Source organism: Xiphophorus hellerii, chromosome 3 (genome assembly GCF_003331165.1).
Source record: "Xiphophorus hellerii strain 12219 chromosome 3, Xiphophorus_hellerii-4.1, whole genome shotgun sequence".
Lineage (NCBI taxonomy): Eukaryota > Metazoa > Chordata > Actinopteri > Cyprinodontiformes > Poeciliidae > Xiphophorus > Xiphophorus hellerii.
The window spans coordinates 2,737,168-2,752,427 of NC_045674.1; the positions used below are offsets into that span (position 1 = coordinate 2,737,168).

The window sequence follows — 15,260 nt, forward strand, 5'->3', positions numbered from 1 at the left end:
AGTTTCGTGTTTCATGGCGAGTAGGTGAACTTTGACCCCTGCTAACCCCCCTTCAACATACTCCAAAACTCACCAATTTGATAACTTTAAATCAAACATGCCTTATGATCAGACTGACCGAGTTTGAAGTCGATCAATCGAAATCCCTAGGAGGAGTTCGATCAAATACGAAGGCTGTAAACGTCAAAATCGAGGAAAAAAATGGACGTTCAATACAAAATGGCCGACTTCCTGTGATAGTTGGCTAATAACATTAAATGTAAGTTCTGAGTCTTTTGGTGAGCTCTACAAGTGTACCAAATTTCATGTCTCTACGATGAAGTACGTTCATACCATTGTGTCAACAGAAAATTGCTAGTTGCCGCCGTTGAGCAATTTTTTTTGCGATTTTTGCGACAACCTTAAAATTCAAAATTTTGAATTTTTCTAGTCGCGACCGCCAAGTTTGGTGAGTTTTTGAATATGATAAAGCCCCCAAAAAGGCAATTCATTTGGGTGGAAGAATAATAAGAATAATAATTAAAGCTGCGAGCAGCCTCGGGCGGCCCTCGCAGCAAGCGCCGCTCCGGCCTATTGGCCACCGCGGGGGTTCCGGCCACCGCAGAAGCTCTCGCGCGTTTTCCAGAGCCGCAGCCAACTCCCCACCGCAGAAGCTCTGCCGCAGTTTCCAGCACTGCCGCCCGCTAGCCGCTGCAGAAGCTGTCGCGCATTTTCCCCAAATTACATCTCAAACCCGTTGGGCTCTTTAGAGCAGAACAAAGGTCATACATATCCAGTTTGGCGCCAATCGGATGATCCATGTGTGAATTAGAGCCAAACGTATGTATATGGCGAGGGACTGATATTCGCCATTTGGCCACGCCCACACGGTTCAGCCAGCAGTGAGCATTGACAGAGTTTATCATCCGAATCATCTTGATTAGGTCAAGAGAGTCATAAACAGAGCTTTCCAAGGAAAAAAACGGCACTTCCTGTTCCGAGGGGGCGGGGCTTAGATGACGTCATAATATGATGACGTAGGATCGACGGGCAAGCCTCCAGGATCACTCAGGCCAAGTTTGATGCAGCTCGGTCAAAATATGTGGAATGTAGAGGCAAACGTATACGAACGGCGTTGCCGCCATTGAAAACTCTTGGCACTTTAAAGCAAGCGAGACCAACTTCCTATCTGTCATCCAACACAGAATCACCTTGATTAGGTCAAGAGAGCCATAAACAGAGCTTTCCAAGGAAAAAAACGGCACTTCCGGTTCCGAGGGGGCGGGGCTTAGATGACGTCATAATGTGATGACGTAGGATTGACGGGCAAGCCTCCAGGATCACTCAGGCCAAGTTTGATGCAGCTCGGTCAAAATATGTGGAATGTAGAGGCAAACGTATACGAACGGCGTTGCCGCCATTGAAAACTCTTGGCACTTTAAAGCAAGCGAGACCAACTTCCTATCTGTCATCCAACACAGAATCACCTTGATTAGGTCAAGAGAGCCATAGATGAAAGTTTCCAAGGAAAAAAATAGCACTTCCTGTTCTGAGGGGGCGGGGCTTAGATGACGTCATAATCTGATGACATAGAATTTTCAGGTATCACACCAGCATCACTCAAGCCAAGTTTGGTGCAGCTCGGTCGAAACATGTGGAATCTAGAAGCAAACGTATGGCATCGGCGTTACAGGTCACTTCGCCACGCCGCCACGCCCAGCTGCTATCTCAAAGCCGGTCAGGGTTGGAAACCTCAACACACCAACATGTCTTCTGTCTCTGGACACAGGTTCATGTTGATTAGGTCAAAGGGCTAAGATAGCGACCGTTCACAGTAAAACATGACACTTCCTGTTCTCAGGGGGCGTGGCCTAAGCGATGTCATCATTTCACCACAGGGTATTTTAGGACACCTATTGTTGATCAATAACTGAAAATTTGGTGTCTCTGTGAGTTTCTGTGCAGGATATATAAGAGTTTCGTGTTTCATGGCGAGTAGGTGAACTTTGACCCCTGGTAACCCCCCTTCAGCAAGCTCATACAGTCACCAATTTGATAACTTTAAATCAGACATGCCTTATGATCAGACTGACCGAGTTTGAAGCCGATCAATCGAAATCCCTAGGAGGAGTTCGATCAAATACGAATGCTGTAAACGTCAAAATCGAGGTCAAATGAAATTCAATCTAAAATGGCCGACTTCCTGTTGGGTTTAGAGCATAGCTCTAAGAGACTTTTTTGTACGTCCCGACAAAATACACATGTGTACCAAGTTTCGTAATTCTAGGTTTAAGCATGGCTTGGGGCTGTTCATTTAAAATACTCTAGGGGTCGCTATAGAGAAATTAGGCCACGCCCACCAAATTTTGTTATGAATTCCTGTCGGTGAGTGGATAAGGATCCATCCTAGTGAGTTTGGAGCAGCTGGGCCCGAAATTGTGGAATTCAGAGCCAAACGTATGGCAACGGCGTTACAGGTCACTTCGCCACGCCGCCACGCCCACCTGCTATGTCAAAGCCGGTCAGGGTTGGAATCCTCAACACACCAACATGTCTTCTGTCTCTGGACACAGTTTCATATTGATGAGGTCAAAGGGCTAAGATAGCGACCGTTCACAGTAAAACATGACACTTCCTGTTCTCAGGGGGCGTGGCCTAAGTGATGTCATCATTTGACCATAGGGTATTGTAGGGCACCCGATGACGATCAATCACTGAAAGTTTGGTCCCTCTATGTGTTTTTGTATAGGAAATATAAGAGTTTCGTGTTTCATGGCGAGTAGGTGAACTTTGACCCCTGCTAACCCCCCTTCAACATGCTCCAAAACTCACCAATTTGATAACTTTAAATCAAACATGCCTTATGATCAGACTGACCAAGTTTGAAGTCGATCAATCGAAATCCCTAGGAGGAGTTCGATCAAATACGAAGGCTGTAAACGTCAAAATCGAGGTAAAAAATGGACGTTCAATACAAAATGGCCGACTTCCTGTGATAGTTGGCTTATAACATTAAATGTAAGTTCTGAGTCTTTTGGTGAGCTCTACATGTGTACCAAATTTCATGTCTCTACGATGAAGTACGTTCATACCATTGTGTCAACAGAAAATTGCTAGTTGCCGCCGTTCAGCAATTTTTTTTGCGATTTTTGCGACAACCTTAAAATTCAAAATTTTTAAATTTTCTAGTCGCCACCGCCAAGTTTGGTGAGTTTTTGAATATGATAAAGCCCCCAAAAAGGCGCCTCTTTGGGGGGGCAGAATCGTAATAATAATAAGAAACAGTACAGAAACAATAGGCCTTCGCAGCGCTTTGCTGCTCGGGCCTAATAATAAACAGCACAGATACAATAGGCCTTCGCAGCGCTTTGCTGCTCGGGCCTAATAATAATAATAAACAGTACAGATACAATAGGCCTTCGCAGCGCTTTGCTGCTCGGGCCTAATAATAATAAGAAACAGTACAGATACAATAGGCCTTCGCAGCGCTTTGCTGCTCGGGCCTAATAAGAAACAGTACAGAAACAATAGGCCTTCGCAGCGCTTTGCTGCTCGGGCCTAATAAAGAGTGGACAGAAGTGCTTCCTGGCTTCAGGGTATGTTGTGAAAAGTCACTCAGATACCGTGCCATTAGCATGTCATGACAGTGGTGAGTCGTACAGCAACAATCTTCAGTCAGAGGCCTCTTAAGATTCGATGCAACACTGATTGCTACCAAACATGTTTTTCTGCCTGCAGCATTACCATCAACAACTCTTTGAAAATATGTTTTTATGATACGAGTTAGATTTAGTTTTCCCCTGGGATAACTAAAGTATGTTTGAACTGAATTAGAAATGTGAAACTAAAAGTTGATTTTTTTTTTTTTTACTATACTTAGTCCTCTGACAGTTCTGTATGTGGTAAAGTGCTAACATTTTAATGTTTGCGTCTAAAATCTTAACAGAAAAAAATAATATTAGTATATATCAACTATGACATTTTACCTTCAAATTACAGAGGTGTAAGATTTAAAATAAAAACAGTAGAGAGTTATTTCTGTTAGCTGTCCATCAAGCAGCATCTCAGGCGTCTTACCCAGACTGTAGAGGCTGAGGGCTCCGTAGTCAAAGAAGTAGCAGATGTGGCGGGACTCTGCGGACATGGAGCTGAAGGTGTGGGCACAGCTGGAGGTGAACGGGTAAATACAGATGAGCAGCATGTAGACCAGCAGCGGCCAGGTGTAGCTGTCGTTCAGGAAGTTCATGGCGGAGCACAGAGCCAAGAAACGCCACACGAAGTACCTGCAGCGAAGGGTTTCATAAACCAGATCATCACTATATGAAAAATATAAATAAAAACGATGGTGGACATAAACTTGGTTTGAAGCGTTTCCACCCACCATGTGGGCAGGAAGTGGGTCCATATGTTGACGGTTTCGTTGTTCATCTGGAAGCTGCTGAGGACGCAGTCCATGGCGGAGCTCTGAGGGTGACGATAACCGGAGATGATGCTGTCCTCCCTGAACACCTGAACACAGACGCATCGCCTCAGATCCAACTTTTCATCATCACTTCTTTATGATTTCTGACAGGGATGCAGCGATCCACTTTTAATACTGGCACCTGAGGTTTATTATCGATACAGAAAAACTGTGCTGAATTGATTTAAAATGTTTTGTTTTTCAAGACACAGAAATAAATTTACTGAATTAAAAATGTATTTGATCATTCGGCACCAGTACAGCACACTTAAATACACCAATAGCTTCACAAGCTTGGTCAAACATGTAAAAACACAATAACTTTAATTTGTTCAGTCAGTGCAGTTGGGAGTTTAACACACAATGTAAAATAAATAATAAAGAAATTGAAAGTACGCAGCAACAAACTTTCTTTCAAATGGTTCAGAAAGTGCAATTAGTAATTAGACGAAGAAGAAGAATTACTTTATTCATCCCAGCAGGGAAATTATTTCGCAGTTACAGCAAGAATTTTTTATTCACAGATTAACACACACACGACAGGAGCTGCATCTGCAGGCAGCCAGCTGAGCCGGCGCCATTTTTGAAGGAGGACATGCGGCAAAGGTCGTCGGGATGTGGGGCGTGCTAACCCCCTGCGCCACCACAGCACGACCCTTCTAAATATAATGTAAAAGAAATAATAAAGCATGGCGTTGCTCAGAACAAAAAGCATAGAATTAGACTCAATAGATCTGTCCTTATGAATTGGGCACATTGATACCTGTTCTTTTTTTCAATATCTGGACCGATGCATATTAATATTGGATCGCTGCATTTCTAATTTCTGAAGGATTTTTTTAGGATTTCTTTTGTCTTCAGCTGCTCCTCATTTTCAGTCCAGTCCTTCTACAAAGGCAAAGTGCGTGTGGGGCTGGGTGTGTGTGTGTTTAGTTGAACGTGTAGGGGTGTGCGTGTGTGTGTGAGGGTGGAGGGGGGTGTGTGCGTGTGTGCCACCAAACAAATGCAGAAGAAAAGCAAATTGTATCAACCTAATCGGTGCAATTTCAATCAAAACAACTTTGGGAGATTACAAAAACTAATCAACTTCCCAGCAACACAGGAAAGATAAGTCAGAACTTTTGGACAGAACTGTGCACAAATAAGTAAAAAAAAAAATTGTTACCCAGACAGCTTTTCAAACTCAAACCTATAAGTAATTTTTTCTTTCAGGTCTGCTCAGTAACTACTTTCTCCTAAAAAATACATGTGTTTTATACCAACAGGTAAATTGTTTCAGTCACTTTCTTCACACAAGTGTTCATAATTATAGACTCTCCAGTTGAGAAATATATCCAGAAAGAAAAGCGAGCTGTTGTCGGGTTATTAAAAGTAAAAATAAATGCCCCAGCTAGTCACTGCAGATTAGATGCAGCATGCTTTATAAAAACATCTCAGCGATACAGTATCCTCTGACAAAGTGATGAAATCGTCTGTTTGGTTTAAAATGTCTAACTGGATCAAACTGTACTCAGATAGAAGATGTGAACATAAACACAGATGGGAGTTCTGTAAATATTTAGCAGTGGTGATGAGTTATCAATGTTTCAGTTACAAAAGGACTCAGTTTTATCAAATAAAAATAGGACTTATTCTTTTCCTTTTTATCTTAAACCATCACTATCTTAGCTGGGTTTGCAGTGAAGGTAATTCTGCTTCTGGAAGCAGCAGCAACACTTTGTGATAATCTGCTTATTGTGAAGAAAATTAATTTGACCTGGAGAATAACTTTTTATATCAAAGGCAGTTTCTCATTGCTAATGATGCTGAGCTTATCCTGCAGATTAAAAGCAGCTAAAATGTCAAAGAGAAACTCGTTTGTTGACATTCATGGCTTTGCATTACTGGAATCTCTAATGCAAAAACTCCTCCAAACTCTATCTGGGTTTCAAAGATAAGGTCCGCGCAGCGGCGCGGTGGCCAGTGTAGACACTACAACTGAAACTGGAGCGCCAACCCCGATGAAAAACCATCTGCACGACGATGATGATGTCAACAGAAGTTCTCAGCTGAGTCGTAGTCGTATCAGAATTAAAGTGACAATGTATGAGGAAAACCACCTTCGGACCAAAGTTCTCAGTTTTCTCTAAAAGTTCTGGGAACAAACAACTTTATGTGAAGCAGCGCTTCAGAAACTGGTTTTTAACCTGGAAGTCGTTCTTCTTGCACCAATAAGAATATTCTTCAGTTCAATTAAAATTCAAAAATATTTTATTGAACCCAATGACCAAAGAAAAAATACTGAATTGATCCCAACGTTTACACTCACATTTGAAAATGGCTGCAAACAGATTTGCAACTATGCAACCATATATCTTTGAAAAACATTAGTAGAGCCTCCTGCACAAACAAGAATGCAGCAAGTGGTTTCTGGATGGTAAGACAACAAAACACTTGGCAAAGACAAGCAATGGCTGCATGTCTTTGCCAGCAGCCATTGTACAGTGGTAAAACCAGCTGACCAAACATGCAGGAGTTCCACTGGGGTTGCTAGGTAACGGGCTAGACTTTGCTGGGGTTGCTAGGTAACGGGCTAGACTTCACTAGGGTTGCTAGGTGAAGCGCAGATGCTGACTGTGACTTTACATATTGGAGGTTTTTGAAACTTGTCATATTCCAGACAAACCGTCCTGAGGCAAAAACCGCAGCAAGACGGTTTTTGCTGCCAAAAACAGTCTTGGTGTTTTTTTTAAGTGCTAGTGCTGTTTTTGGAAATGGTAGAAACAAAATGGAACTAGAAAATGTTTTTTTTAAAAGTGAAGTTTGCATAATATGCCTCTTAAATATGAGCCTGATTCCCTAGTTCACCACAGAAACATGATTAATAGTTGTTTCAGAGTTTTTGGCGATAACTGTGGTGTCATTGTTTGACTTACTTTGGTTTATGTGATTGATTCAGTATTGTGCTTGAGTTGCATGACATTTCCAGACAGTCAGGAGTAACCAGGAGTTTTTTTCTGGTGCAGGATAAGAAAGACTCCCGACTCTTACCTTGGGAACCTGATGGATGTCGAAGAGTTGGGGGAGTTTTAAGCTCAGCAGGTCTGTTGGCAGTCTGATTGCTCCCCTGCCCCGCTGACACACCTCCCTGAGCCTGGCACGCCCCCGGCGGCAGAACACCAACCAGACTGGGTAGTCAAACACCGGGATTCTGCTGCTCTGCTCCTGGCTACCGGGCTCCCATCTCAAGCAGCGGCCCCAGCCCTGGCTCCACCCGACGGCGCTGCTGGCCCTGATCCCCCTCCACACAGGAAACACTGAGGACACAATGAACACAGTAAGAATCAAAGCCAGGTTTCCTCCCCAAACACAGTCAGGTTGGTTTTGATCCTCCCTGTGGTGAACGGGAGCCAACAGAAACAAATCTTCCTTATTCTCCAAGCTGCACAGCTTATCTCCAGCATTCAAGTTCATGTGACGGAGTCCTTCAGAGAGACATGTTTGTTGACTGCAGCAGAACAATCTCTTATTGTGGCTGCTCTTCAGACCCTCCCACACGCCGATGGGAAGAATGAGGGGCTCTGTCAAATAGGATTCGCCGGTGATCAGACGCAGAGCGTGCAGAAACATGTTTACGAGGAGCATTCCTGAAACGTCTACAGAACCACAGCAGCAGGAGATGAACTTGGATCTCAGATGGCCTTTGCTGTCTGGCTGCTGCACAAAGCTTCCCTAACAGATTTATCATCAAACAGCAGCACGCACAGTTTTTGATTGGTTTTTACACTAAAAAATTTATTATTATTATTACTATGTGCCCAATAAAATGGTCTCCAAAATGTACAAATCTATGCAGGACTTTATCTACCAGTAAAAAAGCTTCTGATTATAGTAATGTTTATTATAGTAAATGAAAAATCATCATCATTTAATATTAATTAAACGATGAATAAATTCCATTGAATTAATTGGAATCCATTATGATAAATTCCAATTAATGATGTTTATAACGTTCTAAAATTGTCCTTATTGTTGACAGTTTTACTCTTTTCTCCACTGTTTGTTCAATAAAAACAAATAAATACCAATAAATCTGAAAATATAATTACATTGTGCAGTTTTAGTGATATAAATCACACTTCTTCTTGTCACTTGTGTCCTAAAGAAGCGCATTACAAATAGGAATGTTATTAAAGAGCATCATTTGTGTTGGGGGGTATCTAATTGATGTGACACACAGTCACAGTTACCTAAAAAAGATGCAATAAATGGCTCTTATTGTCACTTTTACTGTGGCAGTGGTAAAATATTGGGATAAAACTTTACATCCATATCAGATCAGCTGCTTTTTATTATTTGCTGTAACTGCAGAAACACTGAGGTAGCAAAACTATGAGACATTTCAAATTATTCACAATTAAAGCCGACAGCAAAACCAAAAGTTAAATATTTAAATGGGAACACTGGTTGATGCTGACCCGACCAGAACCCACGCTGAATAAACCTGCTGACCCGTCAGAATGTGTGTCCTCAGACAGACAGGATAAAACATTTCCTTAAACTGTGAAGTTCCCGCCTCACTGGGGTCCCCTGGACCTCGGAGCCCCTCGCCGTCTGCAGAACCCCAGCTGCAGGATCTGGCCTACTAACAGGGACAAAGTGAGCTTTGTGGCCTGAAGCCTTCAGAGGCCAGACTATGGCTGCAACACTCTGAACGGGATGGAAATGAGGCAACTCACACACTCACACACACACTCCGCCAACACAAAACATCTTCAAGAGATGCGCACACACTCTGGCACAAATCCTGAGTTCTTCATAGTAGCCATTAGATCCTGAGGTAATAATTAAAGGAAGGAGTCTGACAGATTTGTACTGCTAAGTTTAAAGAAGCTGTCTTTGTTTTTGATTACATTTAAATATTGGAAGATAATTTTAGGACATCTAGAGGCTTAGAAGTAAAAAAATAAACCCTTATTCTATCAGAAAACACTTTGACACCATGACTTCCACTGATCGAGAAAAAAATAGAACAATGCAGTTAAACTTAGGGCTGGGCAAGATGGCTAAAAAACCTTTCATATGATATAAACGTTTTAGATCAATCAATATAAATAATTGTTTATTAGTGTTAAAAATCTGAAATACTGCAAAACTGGTGGCCTGATCTTTCCTGTTCTATCCAGTTTTCTGTTTGTTTTTAAGCGGTTATGAGGAACGATGGAGAAACCTGAAACACAAGTTACTCAACATGTTGTTGCTAGGTAACCAAAGAGTGAGTTGATGCTACCAACCTTGCTAAGCTAGCTGTGAGAGGTTGAGCAGCTAAGGTGTCTCCTCTGCCTACATTTCCCAGAGTGCTGTGCAGTTCTGAATCAACTTCAGTGAATATTCTATCAGATGCATTACCTATTGATATTGATCAAGTGTCTGTCACAATGTATATTGTCAATGATTCACTGTCCAGCCCTAGTTAAACCTGAACTAAATTATTCTAATAATTTTTAAACTTTTTTCAAATCTTCACATAACCCACAAAAAGGGGTTCTAACCAGTCTGCGAGAAAATTTGATTTAAAATTTCTCATCTCTAAAATAAACTGAATTCTATGCAAAAAAACATAAAAATAAATGTAGTTTTCTGTCAAAACAGGTGATATTTCATGCTAAAGAGGTTAAATGAACTCAGATAATCCATCCTGTGCATCTCAAAGTTGCGCATTTTGAGTAAAACAACAATACATTTTCTTTTGTTCGTCTCTCCTCCATCTGAGACCCGCCGCCTCCCCTGCTCATGATCTCATCATGTGACCTCCTTCAATGAACGTCTTTATGGGTCTGATTCTGGCAAAGAGATGGGTCTACAGAGAGCATGCTGACCACACACACTCACACACACACACACACACACACTGGCTCTGCCAGGACAACTCCCTCGTCTCGATCCGTGGGTGGAAGTTTGGAAAATTCCACCGTTCTGCTGGAACACGTCCAGTCTGGAGCAGAACGATTACTGCGTGTGGATCTCAGTAACCTCACCCCGTTAAATTAACACCCTCGGGAGCATGTTTCCACATGCTGCAGTCACCTGTCAGGTTACACACGCCAACCTGCTTTTACCCAGCAGGTGAGTAGAGGAAATCAACGGAAAAAAACGGACTCTAAACAGCAACAAAAGCCGGGCACAAAGTTTCCATGTTGGATTTTTTTTAATTTATGTATCGTCTGAAAACAAACTTGTAAAATGGTTTCCTAAAGACAAAATGATCACGATCTCTCATAGGAACTCTGACTCAGAGGGCCGTTTTCAAGAAAAACGAAAGTTACTTTCATTTCTGTTTTACTTTGAACACAAAAACAAAACTTCCAATTTTTGAACTACAAAAAATAAAGGTCACACACACTAATATTTCAGAATGTTGAACTGTCTTCTCAGGTGATTAGCAGCAGGTGATTTATTTACTTTATTTATTTAGAAATAAATGCTAATTATTGCAGTCAGGTAGAAAGACACAAGTCCTAAGAAGGACAGAGCTAATGTGTTTCAAACATTTTGCACCAAATCACGTCATATAAAGCTTCTGTGTGACACAAAAATAGTTCTTTCATATTAAAATGCAAAAAATGGTTAGTTTAATTAACTAAATATTGCTTTATGAGGAGACAACCCATTTTTATTTTCTTCCATTTTTAGCCAGAAAACAAAGACTGCCTATAGAACAAACATACGATCTGAGTAAATCTCTTTAAAAAACGTTTAAATTTAACAAAGTTTAGTAAATCAATTTAATGCAGAACAACTGGATGAGTAGTTTTCTACTTACTTTGAACTAAAAAAAATGGAAAGCAAAATGTATGATTATTAAAAGGTGATTAATTTGTTAAAAAGATAAAAAAAAGATGTAATTTTGTTTTCATTTTATGTGGACATAATGCAGAAAAAAAATGTGCAGATTATTAATGGACATTAGTTTTGAATTCAACACATTACTACCCTTCCACTGCTTTTCTCTAAACTCAACACAAACATTATTAGAGAATAAGGTGTCTGCTGATGCATTTACAGACCAGAAAAAGTTGGAATTTTTGGTGTAGATTGCACGATCAATGTATTACGAGTTTTATGCAACCTGAAGAATAAAAGAGGCTTATTTACACCTGGTCAGATGGTGACTATTCAGAACTTCTCCACATAAACCTCCAAAATAACAGAGGAAAAAAAAAATCTGAAATTTTCTTAACAAGTACAGTATTCCATTTATAACACCAACAGCTCATAGCCCTGACAAAGTCATTTTACAGTAAAACTACCAGCATTGAAAGGCCTCTAATCACACATCTGAATCTGAACAGATATCCTAATGAGGAAAAATAAAACACTAGTAAACCGCTGAACCCTGACTGAGTGAGGCGACTTTTTTGACATGCTGTTGGATATGTTCACAAGCATGACAGCAGGTCACGAGACGACTTTTTCATCTGCAGTTCCCTTTGCTTACTCAGGCTGAAGTCATGCAGGACTATTCCCCCACCGCTGCTGTTCCTGTTCACCACCTTCCTGCAAACTGTCAGCATCTCATGCGAAAGCACTGTAACGTTATGCAACAGCACCAGTTCTCCTGGAAAGATGAGTTCATCTTCGAGACCAGCAAGTTTTAAAGTCAAAAATATATTTTTCAGCCGAATCGGACACCAGCTCTGTGTTTTTGTTTCATTTAAGGTATCTATGAACACTGAATGGTGTAATAAGGGAGTCAGTGAGTCCCGAGAACAGGGTGTCAAATAGAAACAAGTTATTGCTCAACATCCATGAAGTCACAGTTTTTAACAAACACTCAACTGGAAGAGTTCAGGAGATTTAACAGCAAAACTCTTAGTCTTCATGTGGAAGAGATGCTGCTGCAGTTTTATTTGGTAATTTAAACACGTTAATGCTTTAAATGTAGAGTTTTTGAAAAGTCCTTAGAAATGTAGTTTTCCAAAGGTACTCTAATGTCCAAAACTTCTAACATTATGGAAAAATACAAGCTGGAAAGAGTTGCCATGCAGCTCAAACTAAGTTGTCTCAGCCCAGTTAAATGTGTTTATGGCTTTCCCTTCCCACCTATTATACAGCAATTTAAAGGAATTTGGGCGGATAAACAGGGGCGTCTCTGTAGCGCAACAGACTTCCAGAGAGTTGGCAGCTGGAAAACTTATACTATAAGAAAATTAATCAAAATCCTCTTAAGCTTTTTTTTAGGTGAACCGACTTACCGCGGCGTTTCTCCTCCATTCTGGGGTTGACAGAGCCTTCCTCCCGCTAACAGACGGCTGGGCTCGGCTGGGCTCGGCTGGGCTCGGCTGGGCTGGGTGTCCTCCGCTCTCCACGTCTCGGTTTAATTGTGCAAGGCCCGAACATCCACAGCTGCTTTTCTTTTGTCTCTTGTCCCAGCCCAGCCAATAGGAAGCGCCGTACGGTGCTCACGTGGCTCTCCGCAGGAACAACAACAAGAGCCATGTGTTCCAGTAGCGATGGGAATTCCAGCGCTCTTCCAGGATCCACAACTTTCGGCTTGCTTACGACTCGAAAAGAGCCGGTTCTTTCCGCTCCTGAACGGTTCTTCAGGTAGTGCAATCAGTTGTAGTCTCGAGTTTGGTCCGCCATGCTTCTTCTATCCAGATTAGTCCAGATTGTTTGAGGAACTTGCTCCTAAATATTCTCCTATATTGTCAACTTTTTGATTTTTTATTGACTTAAAATTCACCTTCCAATTAGCATCTCAACATTTTAAGAACAGTTTAATAATGTGATCAAGTTTTACTCCAAGTTTTTAGTTGATCACATTTACAGAAAGGTCCTAAGAAGATGGAATTGTAAATGGGAAAGTTTCTCACCAACATTGATCTCAAAGTACAGTTAAAAGCCTTCAGCTGATCCCATCGCTGCAGCAAGAGTACTGACTAAAATTATAAAGAGAGATCATTTCCCCCTATTTTAGCTTCCCTTCATTGATTCCCTTGATAAAGTAGTTAAATTGGTTTGGGTTATCCTGAGCTATCTCTGTAGTTATGCTGCCATAGGCTTAGGCTAGTGGAGGATAAACTGACCACTTTTGCTCACTTTCTTCTTATACTACTCTTCATTTTGCATTACTTAACTTTTCTGTTTTTTCTGTTATTTGTCTCTCCATAGAAGCTACACCTGGTCTGGCATTTTGTTAGCTGTGATGCCTTCCTGGAGGAGGGCATCAAATCAGATAACTGCCTCTCCTGCCATTAACTATTTACTTTCATGAACATAGAAAATAATCCAACATCAGTTATTGCTCTTCTTTTGTGTGTATCTGCATTGTCTTCTCAAACTCTGGGTCGCCGGTGGCAGATGGCTGCTCGTACTGAGCCAGGTTCTGGTTCTGCTGGAGGTTTCTTCCTAGTTAACGGGAGTTGTTCCTCTCCACTGTCGCTCCATACATGCTCAGAATGAGGGATTGGTGTAAAGTTAATAACCCAATGCAAGCAATTTTCTGCTGTCACCAAGAAAAGTGAATGACTGGATGTAATCTGCTGAGTTTCCTTAGATAGAAACTTTTTAAAACTGCTTTGAATAATCACAACATTTGCTGTGTATTGGCGCTACATAAATAAAAACGAATTTAATAGTAGGACTTTATTGTCATAGTTTTATGACTTCATTCTCATAACATAAAAAAAAAAATCTTAGTCTGGCCCTAATACTCTGTCGTATATCCGGAACATTTAAGCGTGGCGGGGAAAAAAAAGCAAAAATATAAGAAATGTGTAAAAAACGTTTTCTCTAACTTGTACACCATTGAGCTGCACACTGTGGAGCTAATCTGGTCGAGATATTTTCCCAGACTCAAAGACAGCCTCTCTAACCAGTTAATAACCTGGAAGCTGGTTCTGAAAGACAGCTGTTCATTTTAACATGCACCTCTAAAAGTAACACCTCCTTTCAAATAACATGTTCTCCTTTTGTCATTCGGATGGCATGCAGACTGGAGAAGGCAGACCGAGTGCTGCTCTGATCGAGAAGAATATAACGCAATAGGTCACTTCAATGCTAGATCAGTTCTGCAAACAGGAATGGAAAAAAAATGAAACAAAATGTCTCTTTGGACAAGCTATTGTCCACTGTCTCTTTGGATGTTATCAGTTACCGGGAACAACAATCAGTTTTTAGAGAAAAACACAGCAGCCATTCAGAGAGTACTGTTATGGTACAATGATTTAATACGTATAAAAAATAATGTTTTTCATGTTTAACTCAAATTAAAATCCCAAATTCTTGCACATTATTGCATCACAGAGCACCAAACAATCAGTTTCTCTGTGATGAATTTACAGAGGTGACAGGTCAAATTCCTCCAGCTGGACAATATGACTGGAAAACGTGTCACGATATGAGCCTTTACTTCATCTGAATTCGACCATAGAACTAGAATTTTAATCAACAGATGTGAATGGAACCAGTCTGTTTTATAATGTGTCTTAAGATTAGATGATGTAAACAACTACAATTTAACTGAACTTTCATTGTCTGACTTTATTTTGTCCTTCTGTCACATTAAACCTGAGGGGACGCTCCTTTTGTCCAGAGAGGACATCCTGTTTGATTCACTGCAGCGTAAACTTCCAGCCCTCACTCCTCTTATTATATTTCTGAAGTCTTGTTTGAGTTCATGTCTTTGTTCCAAAAGGAAAAACTGCTATTTTTGCCTCACTTCTTCAAATTAAGCCTGGATAGTTGTACCAGTGTAATGTAAAAACCCACAGACAGGAAGGGCTGCAGCACACAACACATGTTGGAAACAAAAAAGAATTACAAAAGTTTAAATGAA

The 15,260-nt window shown here is 40.9% G+C and overlaps 1 protein-coding gene across 2 annotated transcripts in view; it reads right to left on the reverse strand.

Moving 5' to 3' along the window:
• The window catches only part of paqr6 (progestin and adipoQ receptor family member VI), a 43,318-nt gene that overhangs the window by 25,760 nt on the left and 2,298 nt on the right, over positions 1 to 15,260 (reverse strand). The window contains exons 1-4 of one of the 2 annotated variants that reach the window (XM_032557976.1): positions 12,676 to 12,817; positions 7,472 to 7,737; positions 4,361 to 4,488; positions 4,057 to 4,262 (exon numbers count right to left, since the gene is read on the reverse strand). In XM_032557976.1, the coding sequence (XP_032413867.1) occupies positions 4,057 to 4,262; positions 4,361 to 4,488; positions 7,472 to 7,737; positions 12,676 to 12,694 (619 nt within the window). In that variant the 5' untranslated portion in view covers positions 12,695 to 12,817. Of the gene's footprint in view, positions 1 to 4,056; positions 4,263 to 4,360; positions 4,489 to 7,471; positions 7,738 to 12,675; positions 12,818 to 15,260 lie in introns of those variants that run through there. The other variant, XM_032557975.1, reaches the window with a different exon arrangement.